Source organism: Protopterus annectens, chromosome 1.part0, assembly GCF_019279795.1.
Source record: "Protopterus annectens isolate FY-2018-M chromosome 1.part0, PAN1.0, whole genome shotgun sequence".
NCBI classification, from domain to species: Eukaryota; Metazoa; Chordata; order Ceratodontiformes; family Protopteridae; genus Protopterus; species Protopterus annectens.
In genome coordinates this window covers 1542683855-1542704347 of record NC_056725.1, presented here as the reverse complement: position 1 = coordinate 1542704347, position 20493 = coordinate 1542683855, and the positions used below count along the sequence as shown (strand labels likewise).

The following is a 20493-nucleotide window of genomic DNA, read 5'->3' as shown; positions in this document are numbered from 1 at the left end:
AAAGAAGTATTATATATATATATATATATATATATATATATATATATATATATATATATATATATATATATATAATCTTCGATCTTGAATTTTGTGGACTGAGGAGCATTATGGAGTTCCAGTTCTGTGCTATTTGTTTTATTTAGTTGATTTTGTTTGGGGACAAAAGTGTTTGCAAGCTAGCTGTACAAGCACTGTTCACAATATATGCCACATCTTCTACGAATTATATGGGATAAGATAGGCATGTTTGATTTCTGATGGATGGCAACAGCAGCCTCATGATCTGGACTGCTGCTGCCAAGAAATATGCCACAGGCAGCTGGCTGCAAGAAAGTGTGGTAAATGGGTTCTACTGCCTTGGGTAATAACCATTACCTGCATGGGCCAGCTACAGAACAGTCACATTCAGTGATTCCCCAGGATCTTATCCACCTTGCTTCCAGTCCATTAACTTTTGTCTGAGGTAATTTTGCACGCAGCCAGACCAGTGTAGTGCCAACATTTGAGATGTCATTAAGTCTTTAAACCAGCCACAATTAAATTAGTAAAACTATTTTGTTGAAATAAATAAAAATTAAGTAACTTTCATTACAAAATTAAATATAAAAGCAGCTGCACATTTGAACAAAGTAATGTGCATTCAGTGGGTATAACCAAAAGATGACATGCAATTTCTGTGAGTATGTTTGGCCCTGTCAGTACAAGTTGCTAAAGATTTTATTGCATTCTGTCGACCTCTGACTTGCAAGTCCAAACAGCAGTTGCACAGTCTCTCAGGCATTTGAATCCCAGTGTTGAGCTTCTGTCCTAGAGTTGCTGTATACTGTCTTTCCAGCGCTGTGTCTGGCTGGTCATATCTAAACAGGAGGGACAAAGACACGTCCTCGTCTTCTCTTGTTTATACAAATTGAGACAGTGTAAGAGAGTGGGAAACTTTATGCCTGTAATTGCAATAGTAGTAGAACATGTTTTAAGCTAATGGTAACCATACTCTTAATAGCCACTTTAGCTTGGCAACGCTCCATGAAAAAAGGTACTCTGAAACAAAGAAGGTATTACTTTGACCTAATTATTATGTTTCTTAATATTATCGATTATTGGTGTCAATGAATTGAAATGCACAGCTTACTTGTATAGTTTAAATTGTGAAGTGTGAAGACCTGAAAATTTTTATTTCAAGTTTTTAATCTAATTTGAAGTACCATTGCTATTCCTTTCCCTGTATTATATGTTTCTTGGGTGAAAAACTTAAGCTAGTGTAGGGTATTGCTATCTCTGTATGAAGCAGCATTGGAACAGTACAGAAATTACTTCATGAGAAGACCCTTGAATATCAAAACATTAAGCTGAATGAGCAGCTGAGTAGAAACCCATATGGTGAGATCCTAATGTGACTCTGCCTCCAACTTCTTTATAATACAAGTACCTCACATGCTGTATTTACAGAAAACTGATTACTGTTATTTTATTTACTAGATGTGGAGCTAGCATGTTCCTTTTTGGTGGTGCTCCTCTCAACTTTGACAGTGCCTCTATTTCACTCTCCAGTGTGTATGTTGAGTGATATCTGCAGTCCATTAGCAATTCCTTCACTGTGCTGATTTGTTTTTCTTTTTCTTCAATAGGCATTTGAGGTGGCAGAACAGGAACTGGGTATACCTGCATTACTTGATCCAGATGATATGGTTGCCATGAAAATTCCAGACCGGTTGAGTATCATGACATATGTATCACAGTACTACAACTATTTTACAAACCAAAATCATGGTGAGGACATAGGTCATCTGTAGCAGTTTAGAACTTAGAGTTACTTCTAAGGTGAATGTGAATTAGCACCTCTGATTTGTGTTCAGATTCATGGTACTTCCTTTATTAGTTCTGTAATAATGCTGCAGTAAAAGAGGGAGTTACATGTTCAATAATTTGTCTAGATTTTGTTAATTGCTGTCCATAAGATTTGTCTATAGATGCCTTGAATTCCTAAAAATAGTGCATTGCAACCTCTTTGTTTTATATTTTCATGATTTTGTTGAACACATGGAATATATATGTTGAGAAAGAGACAGAAAGATCAACTGCAGATTATATAGTTCGGAAAGGCAGACTGGTTTTATTTATTGTCTTGTTTTGTTGTTTTTAACAGCTAAGTGGCCAAGTTGAGAGACCCCTTTCACCCATGACAAGGACCTTAGGCAGTGTAAAGAATGTTCACATTTTTTTTAACTTTATAGGCAAAGTAACATAGTGTATTTACAAATTATGAAACAGTAGTGCAGGAAATGAGGAAGGAGCATTTATTTTATTTATCGGCATTTGATTACAAGGAAAGTCCAACTGGCTAGAAACCCATTTTCAGTGGAGGCCTGGGGAGAAAAGCTCCAAATTATTACCAAGTATTTTAAGAACAGTAATTTTGCAATCTTCAAAAAAAAAATCTGCAGTTTAAATAATCATAACAAATTAGACATAATATCAAAACAGTGGTTAAGAGTTGATGCAAGTTGTATGACTTTTAATATTTAGAGAAATTTTTAGACAGTTTGTAGAGAAATTAAAGGTAAGTTAGTCTAATACAAACAGGAATTGCAATATGAAGTAAGGGGAAAACAGGCTTATGTTATATTTAGAGAGAAAATCAGGGAAGAGAATTTGATAGAAGTAAGGAAGTGAGTGAAGAAGGGATAGTAAGGAGTTGTAAGGAATGAAAAGGTACTTCACACTTAGAGATGTAGTGTATGCTGGTTTTGAGCAAGAACAGAGCCAGATTTTAGATAGTCTTTGAGTGGTTTTGAAAGATGGGGGAGGGTATTCACCTGATGGCTACAGGTAAGGAGTTCAGGCCTTAGCAGCCTTCTCTGAGTACAGACAGTGCCCAGCAGATTTGATAGGTTTGTAGACAGATTAAGAGTTTTGGTCACTGGATCGCAGTGACCAACTGGGAACATAGTTATGTAGAATGTTTTTTAATGCTGGACAGGCAGATGGATGCTGGATAATTTTATAGGTGGTAAGATGCTGTGTATAAGTTACTTGATGAGGCAATTATAACCAGTTTAGGCTTTAGTGCTATACACTGGTGGGCTCTGAAAAGGGTATTTTCTGGAAATTTAGCAACTTCTTTATAACATTGTTCAGGTTTTAATTTTTGTGAAGGTGTGGGAAGGAGATAAGTAGTGGCAAGTGTAGTTTTAGTTGTGTCAGTGAGAAAGGTTTTGGTTCTGTAAAGCATCCCTAGTTTTTGAGTTTTTCTTATGCAGTTTTGTATATGCAGCTCAAATTAAAGATTTTGTTTTTTTCACGAGAGAGGGATTTGGGGGAAAAATGTAGTAGTCTTTTTTTGGGTTGATCAGGATTTGTTACAAAGCCATGTTTCAGTGGCTGTTAAATCCCGAGTAATTTTTTGGAGTTGTACCATGCTGTCAGATGTGCAAATGGGAGTGGAATCATCTGCATATTGTATTAGGGTGGCCTGTTGTGCGCATGTATAGAGGGCGTTGGTGAAAATGTTAGAGGAGGGGACCAAGTACACCGTTGGCGACTGGGAGATGAGTGAGTGTGGAGTGCCATTTTACCTCTGATACTTATTGGACAGGTAGCTTTTCAACCACAGAAGGGTGGACTGAGAGAGACCTAGTGAGGACATTTGAAATAGGTTTGCTGTGACAAACTGTGTTGAAGGCTTTAGACAAGTTTAGAATAAGGAAGTTGCAAGTGGGTGGAAGTACTGAGACTGCCAGAGAAATGAGTTTTAATATTGTAACGTGGGGAAAGCAGATCGATAAAGAAGAATAAAAAAAATGCAGAGCATACTATACTTTGTGAAAGGAGAAAACATGTTTATAGTGTAGGTTGAGGAGAATAGGTAGTTGTACCAGTCAGGATAATAAGACAGAGTCATATAAAAGGACTGTGAAAATATAGTGCACTCAGCTGCATAAGCAGTATAGAACTAGTGTTGGAGAGTGCTAAGCAGCCATAGATAGTGAAATGTGCTTTGCAGCTGTAGTTGGATGACCCTACCAAGATGGACACACACACATTGTGTGTTGACAGCTCAGTTCACATTTTCCCTTCAGATTTTTCTGAGCAAGATGATGTCAACCAGCAGGACGGTAAACAGCTTCTTCCCAGCTTGATGTTGCTTGTCCCCTCAGGTAAGGAGGTATGATGTTCATTCTAAACAGCAACTTATTAGTATCAGTGGCTACTAACAATTCTGAATGAAGGCAAGGATTTTAACATAGGAAGATCATACATTTAGAAGTGTAGTAATTCTTTGGTTCTCTTTGGTATGAGTAAATTCCCAGGGAATCTTAGTTGTTCAGTCCCATTTCTTTCAAGATCATCTGGCTTACTGTACAGTCACTTCCCATATTTCTGCAGTGTACTTCATGCATTCATGGACTTACTAAAATGGCAGATAATTCTTAAGTAAAGTTTCCTTAAAGAAGTTCTTCACTTAATTCCTCCAAATAGTCAGGTATTGCCAATTTGGGACTTGGGCTTTATGCTACAGACAACTTTGCCCCCTTTTGAATCAGCAGATTCAGTGGATTTAAATGTACCTTTTATGCTACTCCCCTTTTCTTGTTAACTGTCACTTCAGGGAGAAGCATCACCAGACATCCAAGACTTTGTGTAACATTCCTTACGGAGTCTCTCCCAGTGATTGTGTTTCTGAAATCAGTTCTACCTTCATACTAAAGGTGATGACAGTGTCTGTAACAGATTGTATATCATCTATTTTTTAACGTAAATATCAGAATACTTTAGACTTTCTTAAATACCAGGTCTGGATACACCTAATATATTATGTTGGAAGGACTCGTTATTTTAAGAAAATAGATCATTTGTTTGCTTTATTAGGTAAGTAGAGTGCCTGGCCCTCTGTATTGCCTTTTGTAATAACTATAACAGAACATGTCAAGATTGTTTTAGTGCTCACTCTGTAGTGGTTGGAGATACTTTTGCATCATTCCATTGAGGACATATAAGAAGCAGCAGTATGAACATGTCTATACTTTTACAAACCACTGCAAGCTAGATACTTAGTCTAATGGTGGAACAAAGTTTGGCCTTGCAGTCTTAAAGGGGATTCTCTAGCTATCCTCCTGCAAGAGATGTGTATCGATGCTTAGAATTCTACCTGAATGTGCAGTGATTTATTGCTGCAGTGACCTTCCCTGAAGTACTATAGTATATTTATGTGAGATATCATAGGTAGAGTAGATTGCATTACATTTTCTTGATGGTGAAAGAAGAAATAAGTTTTAGAATTCTAGTAGTGGATGAAATGACTGATAACTTTATTGAAAGGGGTTATAGTATGGATGAAATAGAAGCAGCTAAAAGAGATGCCCTAAGGGTGAGGGACTCAAAAGCCAGACCCTATTTTTCTGCTCAGGTTGACATTGTGTCTGAGGAGCTGGGAGTGACCTTGTCCCAACCCTTGAGATACCTTATGACTTATAGTAGAGCTAGTAGAATAGAAGATGCCATCAGTAGGAATTGGGATGTTCTGAAAGCTATACCGGGTCATGGAAGCTGGCTTCCAATTAAACCTAGGTTTACTTACCTTAACTGTAGTAATCTAAAGAAACTGTTATGTTACGAGAATTTTTCATTAAGTAATAATACAGTAAGAATTTTTAATAAAAAGGGTACTTTCCCTTGTTACAATTGCTCTTGCTGTTCAAGTATAAATCAGTCTACTGAATTTGTACATCCTGTGAATGGTAAAAGGTTTGATGTCCTTCAAGGATGCATCTGCAGTCATAACAAATGGGTTGTCCTGTCGTCAGGCAGCCCTTCGGTCGGCTGGATTCCAAAGTCTGGGTCCGGCTTCGGCTGATGTCGCACTTCACTCGACGTCATCTCTGCTGGTCTTCGGGTATAAAGGCGTCAGCCGACACCATTTTCCCCAGTCTTTCTTGCCGCGTGGCGCCCGAAGCAGAAGCTGTTCGCAAGTGCCGGTCGGTCAGATCCAGAGATTACTACTACCGAATACTACTTCGAAGACTTCTAAAAGCTAAGTACCCCATTGGGGACTCTTTCTTGCCTTAGCCGATGTCAGAAAAAGTAAATAACTGTTTAACTTGTGGGAAACAAATACCTCATAAAGATTTCCACTCTTACTGCCTACCTTGCTTAGGCCCAGACCACGACGTAGCAGCCTGTTTAGCCTGTGCTTCCTTCAACCGACGAACGCTTAGGCCGGGTCGGAGTTTGCTGAACAGTTTTTCGGCTCAGATTTTGCATACATTATGCCGTCGGATCCTCCGACTACCCAAATTGTTAAAAAACGCAAAGAAAAAGACCGACACTCACGGTCCGCGGTTTCAGCCGAAACCACGGCTAAGCAAGCCGCGAGTGTCTCGGTTTCGGCCGAAACCGAGAAAATGGGTCAATCTTCAGCCGAATCCATGACTACTACTGAGGCTCCTGCTACCTTAGTTGAATCGGCCTCTGAAGTTTTGCCTACTACTGTGGTTCCTAGTGAATTATCAGACACCATCCCTTTGGATGTCTCTACCCCAGCACGTGGTGCTGCTAGGCCTCCTGCAGCCATGTCTATTAAGGCCTTTGCCAGGGCTAAAGCAGCCAAAACTGTTAAATCAGTGCCTGCTAACCCCCCTCACACAGGCCCACTTCTAGTTCACAAATGCTTACTCTGGCAGAGGATTTAATATCCTTAATTAGGGGATCCCAATCTCACCCAGACAGGGCCTCTCAGCCTCCAGAAAAGAGACCTAGAGCAGAGCCCCCCGAGCCAGTGTCCTCTGATGATTCTTCGGATGACTCAGACATTACAGATCAGCCAGAGGCTCCTTTTTCTACTTATGAAGATTCCGATGCTGAAGAATCCATTCCATCTGCCTCTCCACCAGAGGAATTTTCCTTTGGGGAAACCTTACATGCCATGAGAGAACAATTCCAATGGCAGGGACAAGATTACTCAGATTCAAGAAAAAGACTTAGGACCTTTCTGCACTTACCACAACATAGGCCCTTAGCTATACCTCCAGTTCTGCCTGTTGTGGATGATGCATTTAATGATGTTTGCACTGCTCCTGATACTTTACCTCCAGCCCCTGCCAAACCAGATAGATTTTACAGGATGCCAGACACTCATCACCACCTATACAAGGCCCCACTTGCAGATCCTGAGACTATATCCCAGGGGCCTAAGGCAGTAGCCTCGACCTCAGCAAAAACCCTCTCCCTTCTGAAAGGGAATCCAGGTCCTTAGAGATGGGGAAAAAGTTTACACCTCTGCTACTCTCTCAGCTAGAGCTTTAAACTGTCAGTTTCATATGATCCAATACCAAGAGTTTATGCTTGATCAGTTAACTAAGAAGCTGTCCTCTGATGACTCTTTAGATAAGAAATATGTTTTAGAAATGGTGAATAACATTCAGCAGGTTAGTAACCATTCCTTAAAATGTGGCTATGATGCACTGGAGGCTTCATTTAGATCAGCCATGACTGGCACAGTGATAAGAAGGCATGCATGGTTGAAAGAACAGGTCTTGCCGGATCATGTTAAAGCAAAGCTGTTAGATGCTCCTATGGATAAGGCCAGTCTATTTGGTACCCCTGCTCAGCAAGTAATGAAGAAAATGGAAGAGAAGGCAAAATCTGTACAAACAGTTAAGGATTTCTTACAGGTTCAGCCCCCAAGGTTTAGCAGGAACTGGCCTGCCAAAAATTGGTCCTTTCCAGACTCCTCAAAATCTCAAAGAGGCAGGAATAGACGCTCTAGAGGCAGAAATCAATCCAGAGGAGGTGCCTACAGAGGACGCCAGTGGCAAGGCAATAACCATCGAGGCACAGACACAACCACTGCCACTGCAACAGGACAATCACAGTGACTTGGCTCTGACACCACCTACCAGGGAACAAATAGCAGCACCTTTAGGCGGAAAGTTAGCCTTATTTTCGAAAAATTGGCACTATATCACAAAAGACAAGTGGATTTTGCAAACCATAGACCAAGGCTACAGGTTCCACTTCCACACCTTACCAGTAAAAAGAGGAATGCCAAACCTACCTCCAAATCAAAAAACAGAAGCTCTAAAGCAGATAGCTCAATTAACAAAGATGAGAGCTGTGGAAAGAGTACCAATAACAGAACAGGGCAAAGGATTCTACTCCAGACTCTTCCTAGTACCAAGAAAAGAAAAAGTTGGAGACCTATTCTCGACCTGTCCGTCTTAAACACATTCATCATTGTTCCAAAATTCAAAATGCTGACCCTACAGCAACTTCTTCCCATGCTGGGCAAGGAGTGTTGGCTGGTAACTCTAGATCTCAAGGAGGCATACCTGCACGTCCCCATCGACCAAATTGCAGAAGATACCTCAGATTTCTTGCAGGATCAGAGCATTATCAATTCTCAGCATTGCCCTTTGGCTTATCTACTGCGCCCAGAGTATTCACAAAATGCCTGGCATCAGTAATCGCTCATTGCAGGCTACAGGGAATCCAAATTTATCCATACCTGGACGACTGCCTGTTACAAGCGGACAACAAAAGCAAGCTGACAACAGATTTACAAAGAGTCATTTGCTTACTACAAGCCCTGGGATACACAGTCAATTTAAAAAAGTCAAGACTGATACCATCCCAGACAAGAACATTCTTGGGTGCGGAATTGGACACAGTAAAACAAATGGCATTCCTAACTGCAGAAAAACAAGAACAACTCGCTCTTTACTTCTTGGCATTAACAAAGCAGAACAAACTAACAGCAAGAAAAGTACTGCAGGCCTTGGGCTTTATGGCATCATGCATAATCCTGGTACCCCATGCCAGACTGCATATGAGAAAGCTACAGTGGTACCTAAAGAATTTATGGTCTCAACACAGGCACAGCTTAGAAACCGAAATTCCAATAATCCCATGCCTGAAACAAGAGTTCCTATGGTGGGCTCAAGCATGCCAGTCAAACCCAGGCTTGCCATTCCACAACTTTCAAGCAAGCCAAACCATCACAACGGACGCCTCAGACCTAGGCTGGGGGGCGCACATGTTGGACAAATGCATACAAGGATTGTGGACTCCAGACCAGCTGCACCTGCACATAAACCAAAAAGAAATGCTGTCAGTAAAACTAGCAATCCAGAAATTCAGACCATTCCTCAAAGAAGGCCATTTAATGATAAGGACAGACAACACCACAGTCATGTGGTACATCAACAAACAGGGAGGCACTCATTCATACCCCCTATGCAGGATGACTCTGGACCTTTGGAATATGGCTCTGAGCTACAACATCCAATTACAGGCAATATTTGTGCCGGGAAAAGAAAACACACTAGCAGACATGTTAAGCAGAACCACCTCGGATGCTCACGAATGGATGCTACACCCGGACATCTTCAAGGCCATCACAAAGAAATGGGGAGTGCCACAAATAGACCTATTCGCATCCCCACTCAATCACCAGCTCAAAAAATTCTGCACAAGGACATACCACCCACTTGCATGGAAGGTGGACTCTCTATCCTTCAGTTGGAAAGGCCTGACACATATGCATTTCCACCTCTTCCTTTGATGCACAAGGTACTACTGAAAATCAAAGAGGAACGTCCAAGGATAATTCTGATAGCTCCGAATTGGCTAAGACAACACTGGTATCCATTGCTGAGGAGCATGTCTCAGGGGAAAATGTGGTCAATACCCCTGATGTCTTTGATGTTAACTCAGAACAACTACAACATCATGCACCCAAACCTAAAAACCTTGCAACTGACTGCCTGGAACATCACATAACAGCAACTAACCCAGATTTATCCCAAAGGGTTAAAGACATTATCCTTGAAGCCCGCAGACCTTCAACAAGAAGGAACTATGCAGGAAAATGGAAAAGGTTTGTCATTTGGAGTACTGAAAGAGGAAAAGATGTGTCGAACATAGATATTGCTAACATCCTGGAGTACTTGGTAGAGCTTCTACATACAGGCCTGTCCTATTCCTCCTTCAAGATACATGCATCAGCTATTTCAGCAGAATACAGCTTCGATCCACCTGTCTTTTCGCATCCTCTTCTCAGGCAGTTCCTCAGAGGGATCAAGAATGTAAAACCTCCTAGGAAACCACCATTACCAGCATGGGACTTGAACTTTGTGCTAGAAAAATTGACACTCCCTCCATTTGAACCAGCAGCAACAGCAGATCTTCAACACCTATCATGGAAAACTGCTTTCCTACTGGCAATTACTTCAGCAAGGAGGGTTTGAACTACAGGCCTTAATGGCAGTACAACCCTTCCTAATCTTCCATCAAGATAGAGTGTCCATGAGAACTAATCCTACATTTATGCCTAAGGTGGTATCCAGAGTGTCTTTAAACCAGGCAATCCACCTACCTACCTTCTTTCCCAATCCACAGAACAGGGGGGAAAGACTGCTGCATACCTTGGATGTACATAGACAGTTACGCTACTACCTGGACGGAACCAAAGGTAACAGAAAAACTGACCAGCTTTTAGTAGCCTATGCAACAGGAAGGGAAGGAAAAGCAATTTCCAAACAGACAATCTCCAAATGGATAGGAAATTGCATAAGATTCTGTTACTCCTACCATGGAAAACCAATTCCACAGAACATAAGACCTCATTCTACAAGGGCTACAGCCACTACCACAGCTTTCTTACAAGGAGTGGCAACCAAGGACATTATTGAGGCGGCTACTTAGACCTCCGTGCATACATTTGCCAAGCATTATAATTTACCTCTATACTCTAGATCCCGAGCAGGGTTTGCCACTGCTGTATTGCAAGGGATCCTAACTACACCATAATTCTTCTTCCTCCTCCCCTAGTTTGGCTATGGTATTCTACCCATTTGTTATGACTGCAGATGCATCCTTGAAGGACATAGTACAGTTTTGTACCTACCATAAATGTAGATGTCCGAACAGGATAGCATCTGCAGTCAGGATTACCCACCCTCCTTCCCCTCTGTGATACTCCTAGGGTATTTACCCTCCTAATAGCTAGCTGGGGGGAGTCTCTTATGGTGTATTTGTTTGTATATATGTACATACATGCTTATTTTTTGTGTTTGCCTTCTACTATTTTGGAAACATTGGCACTTATCCAAAATTTAGCTTTCCAAGTGGGCAACTGGCATCTGGGGCAAGAAACACTGAGGAAAATGGCGTCGGCTGACGCCTTTATACCCGAAGACCAGCAGAGATGACGTCGGGTGAAGTGCGACATCAGCCGAAGCCGGACCCAGACTTTGGAATCCGGCCGACCGAAGGGCTGCCTGACGACAGGACAACCCATTTGTTATGACTGCAGATGCTATCCTGTTCGGACATCTACATTTATGGTAGGTACAAAACTGTACTTTTTTCATTGCAGTGCAACATGTAATACACCTTCTATTATATATCTTGCCACCTGTAACAAATGTTTGGGTTTCTATGTTGGAAAGTCAACTAGAAAATTAAAAGATAGGATCACAGAACACAGGTCTGAGATTAGGAGAGGAGTACTAATTCCTTGGCCAAACATGTTAGTGAAACTGATGAGTCACATTAGTTTAACTTTAGAGCTATACATATGATTCACCCAAGTATTAGATGTGGAGACCTTATAAATAGTGTGGATATGAAAGAGTATGAATGGATTATTTGCTTAGAAGTGGATAAATATCCTGGTCTTAACAAACAAGTTACTCTGAAACCAGTATATTGAAATTCAAGTAACAGAAAGTGAAGAAAAAGTGACTGTGTATATATTGCTGTTACTGTGCTTTTAAAGATTTAATTGTTGTTTTTTGATAGGTTGCGGTGTCATGTGATATGTTTGAATGAGATATAAAAATGCTGTTTTAATGGCTGTTTTATGTAAAACACTGAAGAAGGATATTTTGCATCTGAAAGCGTTGTTGTTCTATTAAATTTTATTGATGGTGTGGAGTATTACTTGTTTTTTTGCTTGAAGCCGTTTGTTTTTGTATTCTCCACTTTACCACTGGTTCACTTTTTTCCTGTGATCTACTGTCTGGTGGAGTAGTGGACATCATTTTCCAAAAGGTTTTGCATCATGAGACAGCCTGCTATTTTGGAAAATGCTTTCATAAATCGTTCGTTGAATGGACTGCTGCTGAGGGAGAATCCACTGCTGGAACATACTGGCCTTTTGGCCAAAAAAAGAAGCAAGTTCTACTGAACCTACCTGAGAGAAATTACTTTTATGCTATGATTCAGACACTAGAGCATGAAGTGAAAAGTTGTAAGAAACTGCAATGGCAGCGTTTCAGATGTCAGAATGCAACTGCAGTCCTGACATATGGGTTGTCCTACCTCAGGCAGCCCTTCGGTCGGCCGGATTCCAAAGTCTGGGTCCGGCGTCGGCTGATGTCGCCTCTTTCCCGACGTCAGAGCGGCTGGGGTATAAAAGCATCAGCCGGCGCCATCTTCTTCAGTCTTTCTTGCCGCGCGGTGCCCAAAGCAGAAGCAGTTCACAAGTGCCGGTCGGCCAGCTCCTGTGTTTTCAGATCCGAAGTCATCAAAAAGCTAAGTACCCCGTTGGGGAACCTTTTCTTGCCTCAGCCAATGTCAGATAAAACTGCAAAAGTTAATAATTGCTTGTCTTGTGGTAAACAAATACCTCATAAGGACTTCATTCTTACTGCCTTCCCTGCCTCGGCCCAGACCACGACGTCTCGGCCTGTGCTGCCTGTGCTTACTTCAACAAGCGCACACTTAGGCGCCAGGCAGAATTTGCTGAAGACTTTTTTGGGGACAATTACTCCTATATCGTGCCGTCGGAACTACCGACAGCACATATTTCCAAAAAACGGAAGGACCGGGACCGACATTCGCGGCCCGCGACTTCCACCGACACCACGCTAAAACCTACTGCAAGTGCATCGGTCTCTTCGGAGGCGGTAATTCAACTGCTCCAGACCGACGACACCGCTTTACCGCACACTTCGGTCCCGGAGGCTACCCCGGTGCCGGTTGTTGATTTTCCTCCTGAAACTGAAGCCCAAGATTTGCCTGACACCATACCAGTAGACAAAGTTACTCCAGCACGTGGGGCAGCTAGGCCTCCTGTGTCTGTCCATCAAGGCCTACACACGTGCTAAGGCTGCCAGCCAGGCTAAGTCTCACACTCCTAAATCTTTTTCACAGGGTCCCACTTCTGATAAACAGATCATGACTTCAGCTGCAGATCTAATTTCTTTAATCAGGGGCTCTCAGGCTCATCCAGACAGAGGTTCTCAGCCGCCTTCAGACAAAAGGCCTAGGGCTGAGCAGGCAGATACCCTTTCCTCAGATGAAGCCTCTGGTGAAGTCAGGCCATTCAGATTCCCAGGAAGAATCCTTCCCGGCCTACGAGGATTCTGATGCTGATGAATCCATTCCCTCTGCCTCTCCTCCTGTGGATATTTCTTTCGGGGAAATTCTCCACTCCATGAGAGAGCATTTTCAGTGGCAGGGCCAGGATTTCTCCGACTCCAGGAAAAGGCTTCGGACTTTCCTTAAGCTACCCCAGCACAGGCCTTTAGCTATACCCCCAGTGTTAGATGTATTGGATGATGTGTTCTCAGACTCCAGTACTTCTCCTGATTCTCTCCCTCCTGCTCCTGTCAAGCCAGACAGATATTACAGGGTTCCTGAAACTCATAAACATCTCTTTAAGGCCCACTCTGTTGATCTAGAAACTATTTCTCAGGGGCCCAAAGGAGTGGCCACTTCCACGGCCAAAAATCCTTTGCCCGCAGACAGGGAATCTAGGTCCCTAGAGAGGTGGGGTAAAAAAGTTTATACCTCATCCACCCTTGCCATGAGGGCACTTAACTGTCTTTCATATGTTTCAGTATCAGGATTTCTTGATGGATGATTTGCAGAAAAAGTTAGCCTCTCCTGAGCCTTTAGATAGAAAGGCCTTGCAGGATTTGGTTCATAATACTCAGCAGGTTAGCAATCATTTTCTTCAGTGTGGTTATGATGCATTGGAAGCTTCATGTAGGGCAGCTATGACAGGGGCCGTCATACGTAGACATGCTTGGTTGAAAGAACAGACATTGCCAGATCATGTTAAAGTAAAGCTTCTAGATGCACCTCTGGAATAAGACAAGCTATTTGGTGCTAATGCACAGGGTGTGTTGAAATCAATTGAGGAAAAGGCTAAATCAGTACAAACAGTCAAAGATTTCCTCCAGGTTCAGCCACCAAGGTTCAGTAGGAATTGGCCTTCGAAGAATTGGTCCTTTCCAGACACTGACAAGTTCCAAAGGGGAAAAAACAGACTGGCTCGAGGAAGAGGGCAATACCGAGGCTCCTACAGGGGCCGCCAATGGCAACCAACTAATCGGAGAAGTGGCGCAGGGACTTCTGCTCCACAGGGACAATCACAATGACTTGACTTTGACACCGCCGACCAAGGCTCAAAGAGAAGCACCTTTAGGTGGAAAATTATCTTTATTTTCAAAAAATTGGCACGTTTTTACAAAGGACAAATGGATTTTGGACATAAGACAAAGGTTACAGGTTCCACTTCCATACCTTACCAACAAGGCAAGGCATGCCAAATCTGCCACAAAATCAAAGGGCAGAGGCACTCATACAAGTTTCAAAGCTGCTACAAATCAAAGCAATAGAAAAGGTTCCTCCTCAGGAACAAGGCCAGGGATTCTACTCAAGACTGTTCCTTGTTCCAAGAAAAGAAAAGCAATGGAGACCTATACTGGACTTGTCCGCTCTAAACACTTTTCTCATTGTGCCAAAATTCAAAATGCTGACGTTACAGCAACTTCTTCCCATGCTGGGCAAGGGGTCTTGGCTGGTTACTCTGGACCTCAAGGAGGCATACCTGCATGTCCCAATCAGACACAGCTGCAGAAGATACCTCAGATTTCTTGCAGGGTCAGAGCATTATCAATTCTCAGCATTGCCTTTTGGCTTATCTACTGCGCCCAGAGTATTCACGAAATGCCTGGCATCAGTAATTGCATATTGCAGACTTCAGGGGATACAAATATACCTTTACCTGGACGACTGCCTTATACAAGCGGACAGCAAGCAAGCCTTGATAAGAAACTTGGACTATGTCATTCACTTACTACAGGCTTTGGGATACACAGTCAACATTCAAAAATCAAGACTACTGCCATCCCAACAAATAATTTTTCTAGGAGCCAAATTGGACACAAACTCACAAATGGCTTTCCTTACAGAAGAAAAACAAGAACAATTACCAGATTACTTCAAAAGCCTAGCAAAGCACACCCAGATGACTGCAAGGAAAATCCTGCAGGCCCTGGGTTTCATGGCATCTTGCATTCTTCTGATTCCACTGGCAAGACTACACATGAGAAAACTACAATGGTACCTAAAAAGTTTATGGTCTGAACATAGCCACAACTTAGAAACAATTATTCCACTCATTCCATGTCTACAAAAGGAATTTTTGTGGTGGGCACAAGCAAGCCAGCTAAACAAAGGCATGTCTTTCAACAAACCTCAAGCAAGCCAAACCATTACAACAGACGCCTCAGATCATGGATGGGGGGCGCACATGGAGGGCAAGATGCATTCAAGGGCAATGGGCACCCCGAGAATTGCATCTGCACATCAATCAAAAAGAGATGTTGGCAGTGATTCATGCAATCGAGGCCTTCGGAAAATTTCTTCAGCAAGGTCATCTGCTAATAAAGACAGACAACACCACTGTTATGTGGTACATAAACAAACAGGGAGGCACCCATTCTTACCCCCTCTGCAGACTAACAGTGACTCTCTGGGAAAAGTCCCTGAAACTGAACATACAGTTGCAATCCCAGTTTGTCCCAGGCAAGGACAATGTTCTGGCGGACAGTCTAAGCAGAAACATTATGGACCCGCACGAATGGATGTTGCATCCAGACATTTTTTCACAAATAACACATGCATGGGGAAGGCCGGACATAGATCTCTTTGCCTCACACCTCAATCCTCATCTGAAGAAGTTCTGCTCAAGGACACACCATCCTCAAGCCTGGAGAATGGATGCTCTCTCCTTCAGCTGGAATTCTCTAACAATCTATGCATTTCCACCTCTACCATTAATGACCAAGGTGTTACTGAAGATCAAAGCAGAACAACCGAAAGGCATTTTGATAGCTCCAGACTGGCCAAGACAGCACTGGTATCCATTACTAAGGAGCATAACTCGCACCAAGCCGTGGCTCCTGCCTCAATGGCCTCTGCTTATAACTCCGCACAATTACAGGACTGTTCATCCCAACCTGCAAACATTGCAACTGACAGCTTGGAGGGTTCCATGACTTCTCCCCATATCTCTCTCTCCAAAAAAGTTCAAGAGATCTTACTGGAAGCACGCAGGCCTTCCACCAGAAAAACTTATTCAGCCAAATGGAAGAGTTTCAACATCTGGAATGCCAACAAGGGTCAGGATGCATCAGTAATGGGCATCCCACAGATACTAGAATACTTGGCAGAAATGCTTCACAATGGCCTTTCATATTCTTCCATAAAAATACACGCTTCAGCAATTTCAGCAAAATACAACTGTGATCCATCTGTGTTTTCACATCCTTTGCTAAGACAGTTTCTAAGAGGGATAAAGAATATTAAACCTCCAAGAAAACCACCAGTGCCTGTATGGAACCTCAACTTCGTCTTGGAAAAATTAACTCTTCCTCCTTTTGAGCCAGCAGCATCTTCAGAATTGCAAGTTCTCTCCTGGAAAATTTCCTGTTGGCAATTACTTCAGCAAGAAGAGTCCCTGAGATACAGGCCCTCATGGCAGTACCTCCATTTCTCATTTTCCATCAGGACAGAGTCTCTTTAAGAACCAATCCTTCATTCATGCCAAAAGTGATATCCAGGGTTTCTCTAAATCAAGCAATTCACCTGCCTACTTTCTTTCCCAATCCTCAAAATAAAGGAGAAAAGCTTCTGCACACTTTGGACATACACAGGCAATTGCGCTACTACTTGGACAGAACAAAAGCCAACAGAAAGTCTGACCAACTATTTGTAGCTTATGCTGCTGGAGTACAAGGAAAGGCAATTTCCAAACAAACAATTTCAAAATGGATTGGAAACTGTATCAGATTCTGCTACTCTTTCCATGGAAAAGGTGTGCCAGCCAATATCAGGCCACACTCCACCAGAGCTACAGCCACCTCCACAGCCTTTCTAAGAGGGGTGGCTACAAAGGACATTCTAGAAGCTGCTACATGGAGCTCCGTGCATACATTTTCCAAACATTACAACCTGCCTTTATATTCCAGATCCCGAGCAGGCTTTGCTTCTGCAGTCCTGCAGGGCATTTTAGCTACACCATCCTTATCTTAGATCCTACCACCCCCAGCTTGGCTATGGTATTCAACCCATATGTCAGGACTGCAGTTGCATTCTTGAAGGACATAGTACAGTTTTGTACCTGCCATAAATGTAGATGTCCGATAGATATGCAACGGCAGTCAGGTTTTCCCTCCCTCCTACCCCTCTGTAATTCTCTTTTTTTAGGGTCCACTCCCCCTTTTTCAAATTAGCTGGGGATATCTGTTATGGTGTATCTGTTTATTACTGTTGTGCATGTCTGGAATTTTTATCCATTCTCTAAATTTAGCCTTCCTTGGAGGGCACCTGGCATCTGGGGCAAGAAACACTGAAGAAGATGGCGTCGGCTGATGCTTTTATATCCCAGCCGCTCTGACATCGGGGAAGAGGCAACATCAGCCGACGCCGGACCCAGACTTTGGAATCCGGCCGACCGAAGGGCTGCCTGAGGCAGGACAACTCATATGTCAGGACTGCAGTTGCATATCTATCGGACATCTACATTTATGGTAGGTACAAAACTGTACTTTTTAATGCATACTTGAGTTTAGGTATTGTACCTCGAGGGCTAAGAGCCTTGAATATGCCCGCTTATGGTAGTACCTATCCTGAGCTACTAAAAAAGTGGCAGGAGTTGAATATAAGACTAAGTGTGGATTATTTGTTACTCATGAATGAGTTTTTTATGCCTAAAAAAAATGAGTTGTGCATGGAAATTATTGCTGTAGAGAAACAGCTTGTAGAATCACCAACTTTTAACAATAACGTCTCTCTGTTTGATGCCATGATGGGGAGACTTGATACTTTTGATAAGCAATTAGAATCTACTAAGAAGAAAAAACTTGGACGTGACATTCATGATTTTAATACCAGTCATATTTTCTCATGGCCAAGGAACATTGTAAATGAAAGAAATGAGAAAAGTAATAAGCCTAACTCTTTTCAAAAAACCTCTCTGGGGTTCTACGTATGAGTTAGATGAATTTCAACCAATAGTAGAATTGCAATGTGCAGATGATGAGCCCCCTGCCCATGCTGACCAATTGGAAGCAAGCAGAGAGGTTATGGATCCGCCTACGACCTCTTCCTGTTTGAATGAACTTCAGGCGAGACCTGGGTCGGATGTACATTTATCTTTAATGAAAGAGAGAGATGACCAACAAAAGAAAGTTTTTTTAGGAACAGACCATGGTGTGAAAATGCAACTACCAGAAAGGCTAATGACCCGGGGGCGCAACTCCTCAAAACAGCATTCGAGATCGAGAGGGAGAGTAAGAAATGGCCCTACAACAAGGAGCAGGATTCTGAAACAATGAAAAGCAATGGTAAGACAGTGCATAACTGTACAAAAGTTTCAGATTTATCGGCAGGATGCTGTTTTGCATATTGACTGTTCATTAATGGAACTTAATACTGATGTTGTTTTGAATTGTAATACTAGTTTGGATTGTTTATATGGTCCTAATAGTCATGAACAACTATGTAAAAAAAACAAAAAAAGCTCCATGTGATATGATTTAACTAGGATTGTTGCACCTTTGTTACACGATACACATGTGTTTGAAAATACTGCTTCAAAATGTTATTTAAGAGCTGATATTGAGCCTTCAGAAGGTGTTTGTACTAGAAGTTTGATTCATGTTTCTGATGCAGCTTTACAGAATGGCTGAGGCCTAGAAAGTTTAGTATGCAATTTTGATGCGTCTAATGGTAATGAACAGTTATGTAAACAGATGAAAGAAGTCTCTTGTGAGTTAAATAATATAATTAGGAATAATATATCTTTGTGACAAAATTTAATTTAATTATAAATTAATTATTTGATTTTGGAAAATGTTGCCTCCACTGAATGTACTAGTGTTTGTACTGAGGTTGTAGAAGGTGTTCCAGACAGGGACATGATTTACAGTTATGATAAAGCTTTATTGAATAGTCGAGGCTTACAGAATCTAATATGCGATTCATTTTTGAATACTAATGTCTCTACTTCTGAAGGAAATATGTATATGTTTAAAAAAATCTGTCTCTGGTCCTAATGATCAGGCTGTTTACGTAGGGTTTGAAGATCATTCCATTACAATGAGGTTAGGCAGAGATAAGGTTGTTACGAATGGGATATTCACTTAATTCAAAAGAATCTTGTGTTGAATACTGTTACAGAGAATATACTAAGTGGAAGTGAGAGTCAGTGTATAAATAGTAATGTGACTAGTGAACGAATAAATAGGGAGCCATCTATTTATGTGAGCAGAGCTGATCAGATGTATGGTGAAACAGTGGATCGTCATCTTCTAACTGAAAGCATGGGCTCTTTGGGAACCCCCTTGAATGTGAAATGTAGTGGTGGTAATAGTTGTGAGCTGCCTGTCCTTTCTGGTGTCCTTATAGATCATTATATTGGTCGAACAGCTGACCAGACTGGTTAAACTTTAATGTGAGTGATACTGGAGAGACATCTAAGCATTGTTTAGGTATGGTTCGACCTAGCAGTGAATCTGGCTGTGTAGTTGAAAGTGCATTACAAATGGGAGAGTTTTTGAATGTAGAACATCCTAATAATAAAGATGCATTAATAACTGCTGATATAAATACTTCTAACCTATTTGAGGGTTTGGACCTGATGGGAGATTTACAAAGGACAGGACAGCTTGCTAATAGTGATATTGCCAGAGACAATAGCAATGTGGACACTTTTGTTCCATTAAATGAACATTCTATATGTTCTAATATGGACATTGGTCAGACTGCTGCAAAAATGGCTTTAGATGTAGAGATGTCTAAGGCAAATCACCCAATGGTTGTTAACCTTTCTAGTTATAGGTTAACTGAGGCAGAAATTTCCCTATTATCACGAGGAACTAAGTTTGTTCCAGCAGGTATTGATGATCTGGTGCATGCGATCACTGATTTTAGTTTATTTTCAAGGGGCATGAACTTAAAAAAATATTTTTAAGAGCAGTAATAGTGCTGTGTCCAATCATTTAAAAAGTAGTAGTACATTCATTCCTGTCAGTGATCCGGTTATTAGTGTCTTTACTAATATTTGTGAAAAGGAAATTCGTGACCTTTATGATGGGAAGAATTTTACGAAAATATATAATTTAACATCTGAAGAAACCCAAGCATTAAAATCATTACAGGATAATACTCTGATAATTATTAAGGAAGCGGATATAA

At 41.7% G+C, this 20493-nt stretch overlaps 1 protein-coding gene across 1 annotated transcript in view; it reads left to right on the top strand.

The window, feature by feature from the left end:
* Positions 1–20493, top strand: part of MICALL1 (MICAL like 1) — a 977256-nt gene that overhangs the window by 265542 nt on the left and 691221 nt on the right. Inside the window, exon 3 of the mRNA XM_044068010.1 lies at positions 1629–1770. Coding sequence (XP_043923945.1) covers positions 1629–1770 — 142 coding nt within the window. The remainder of the gene's footprint in view (positions 1–1628; positions 1771–20493) is intronic.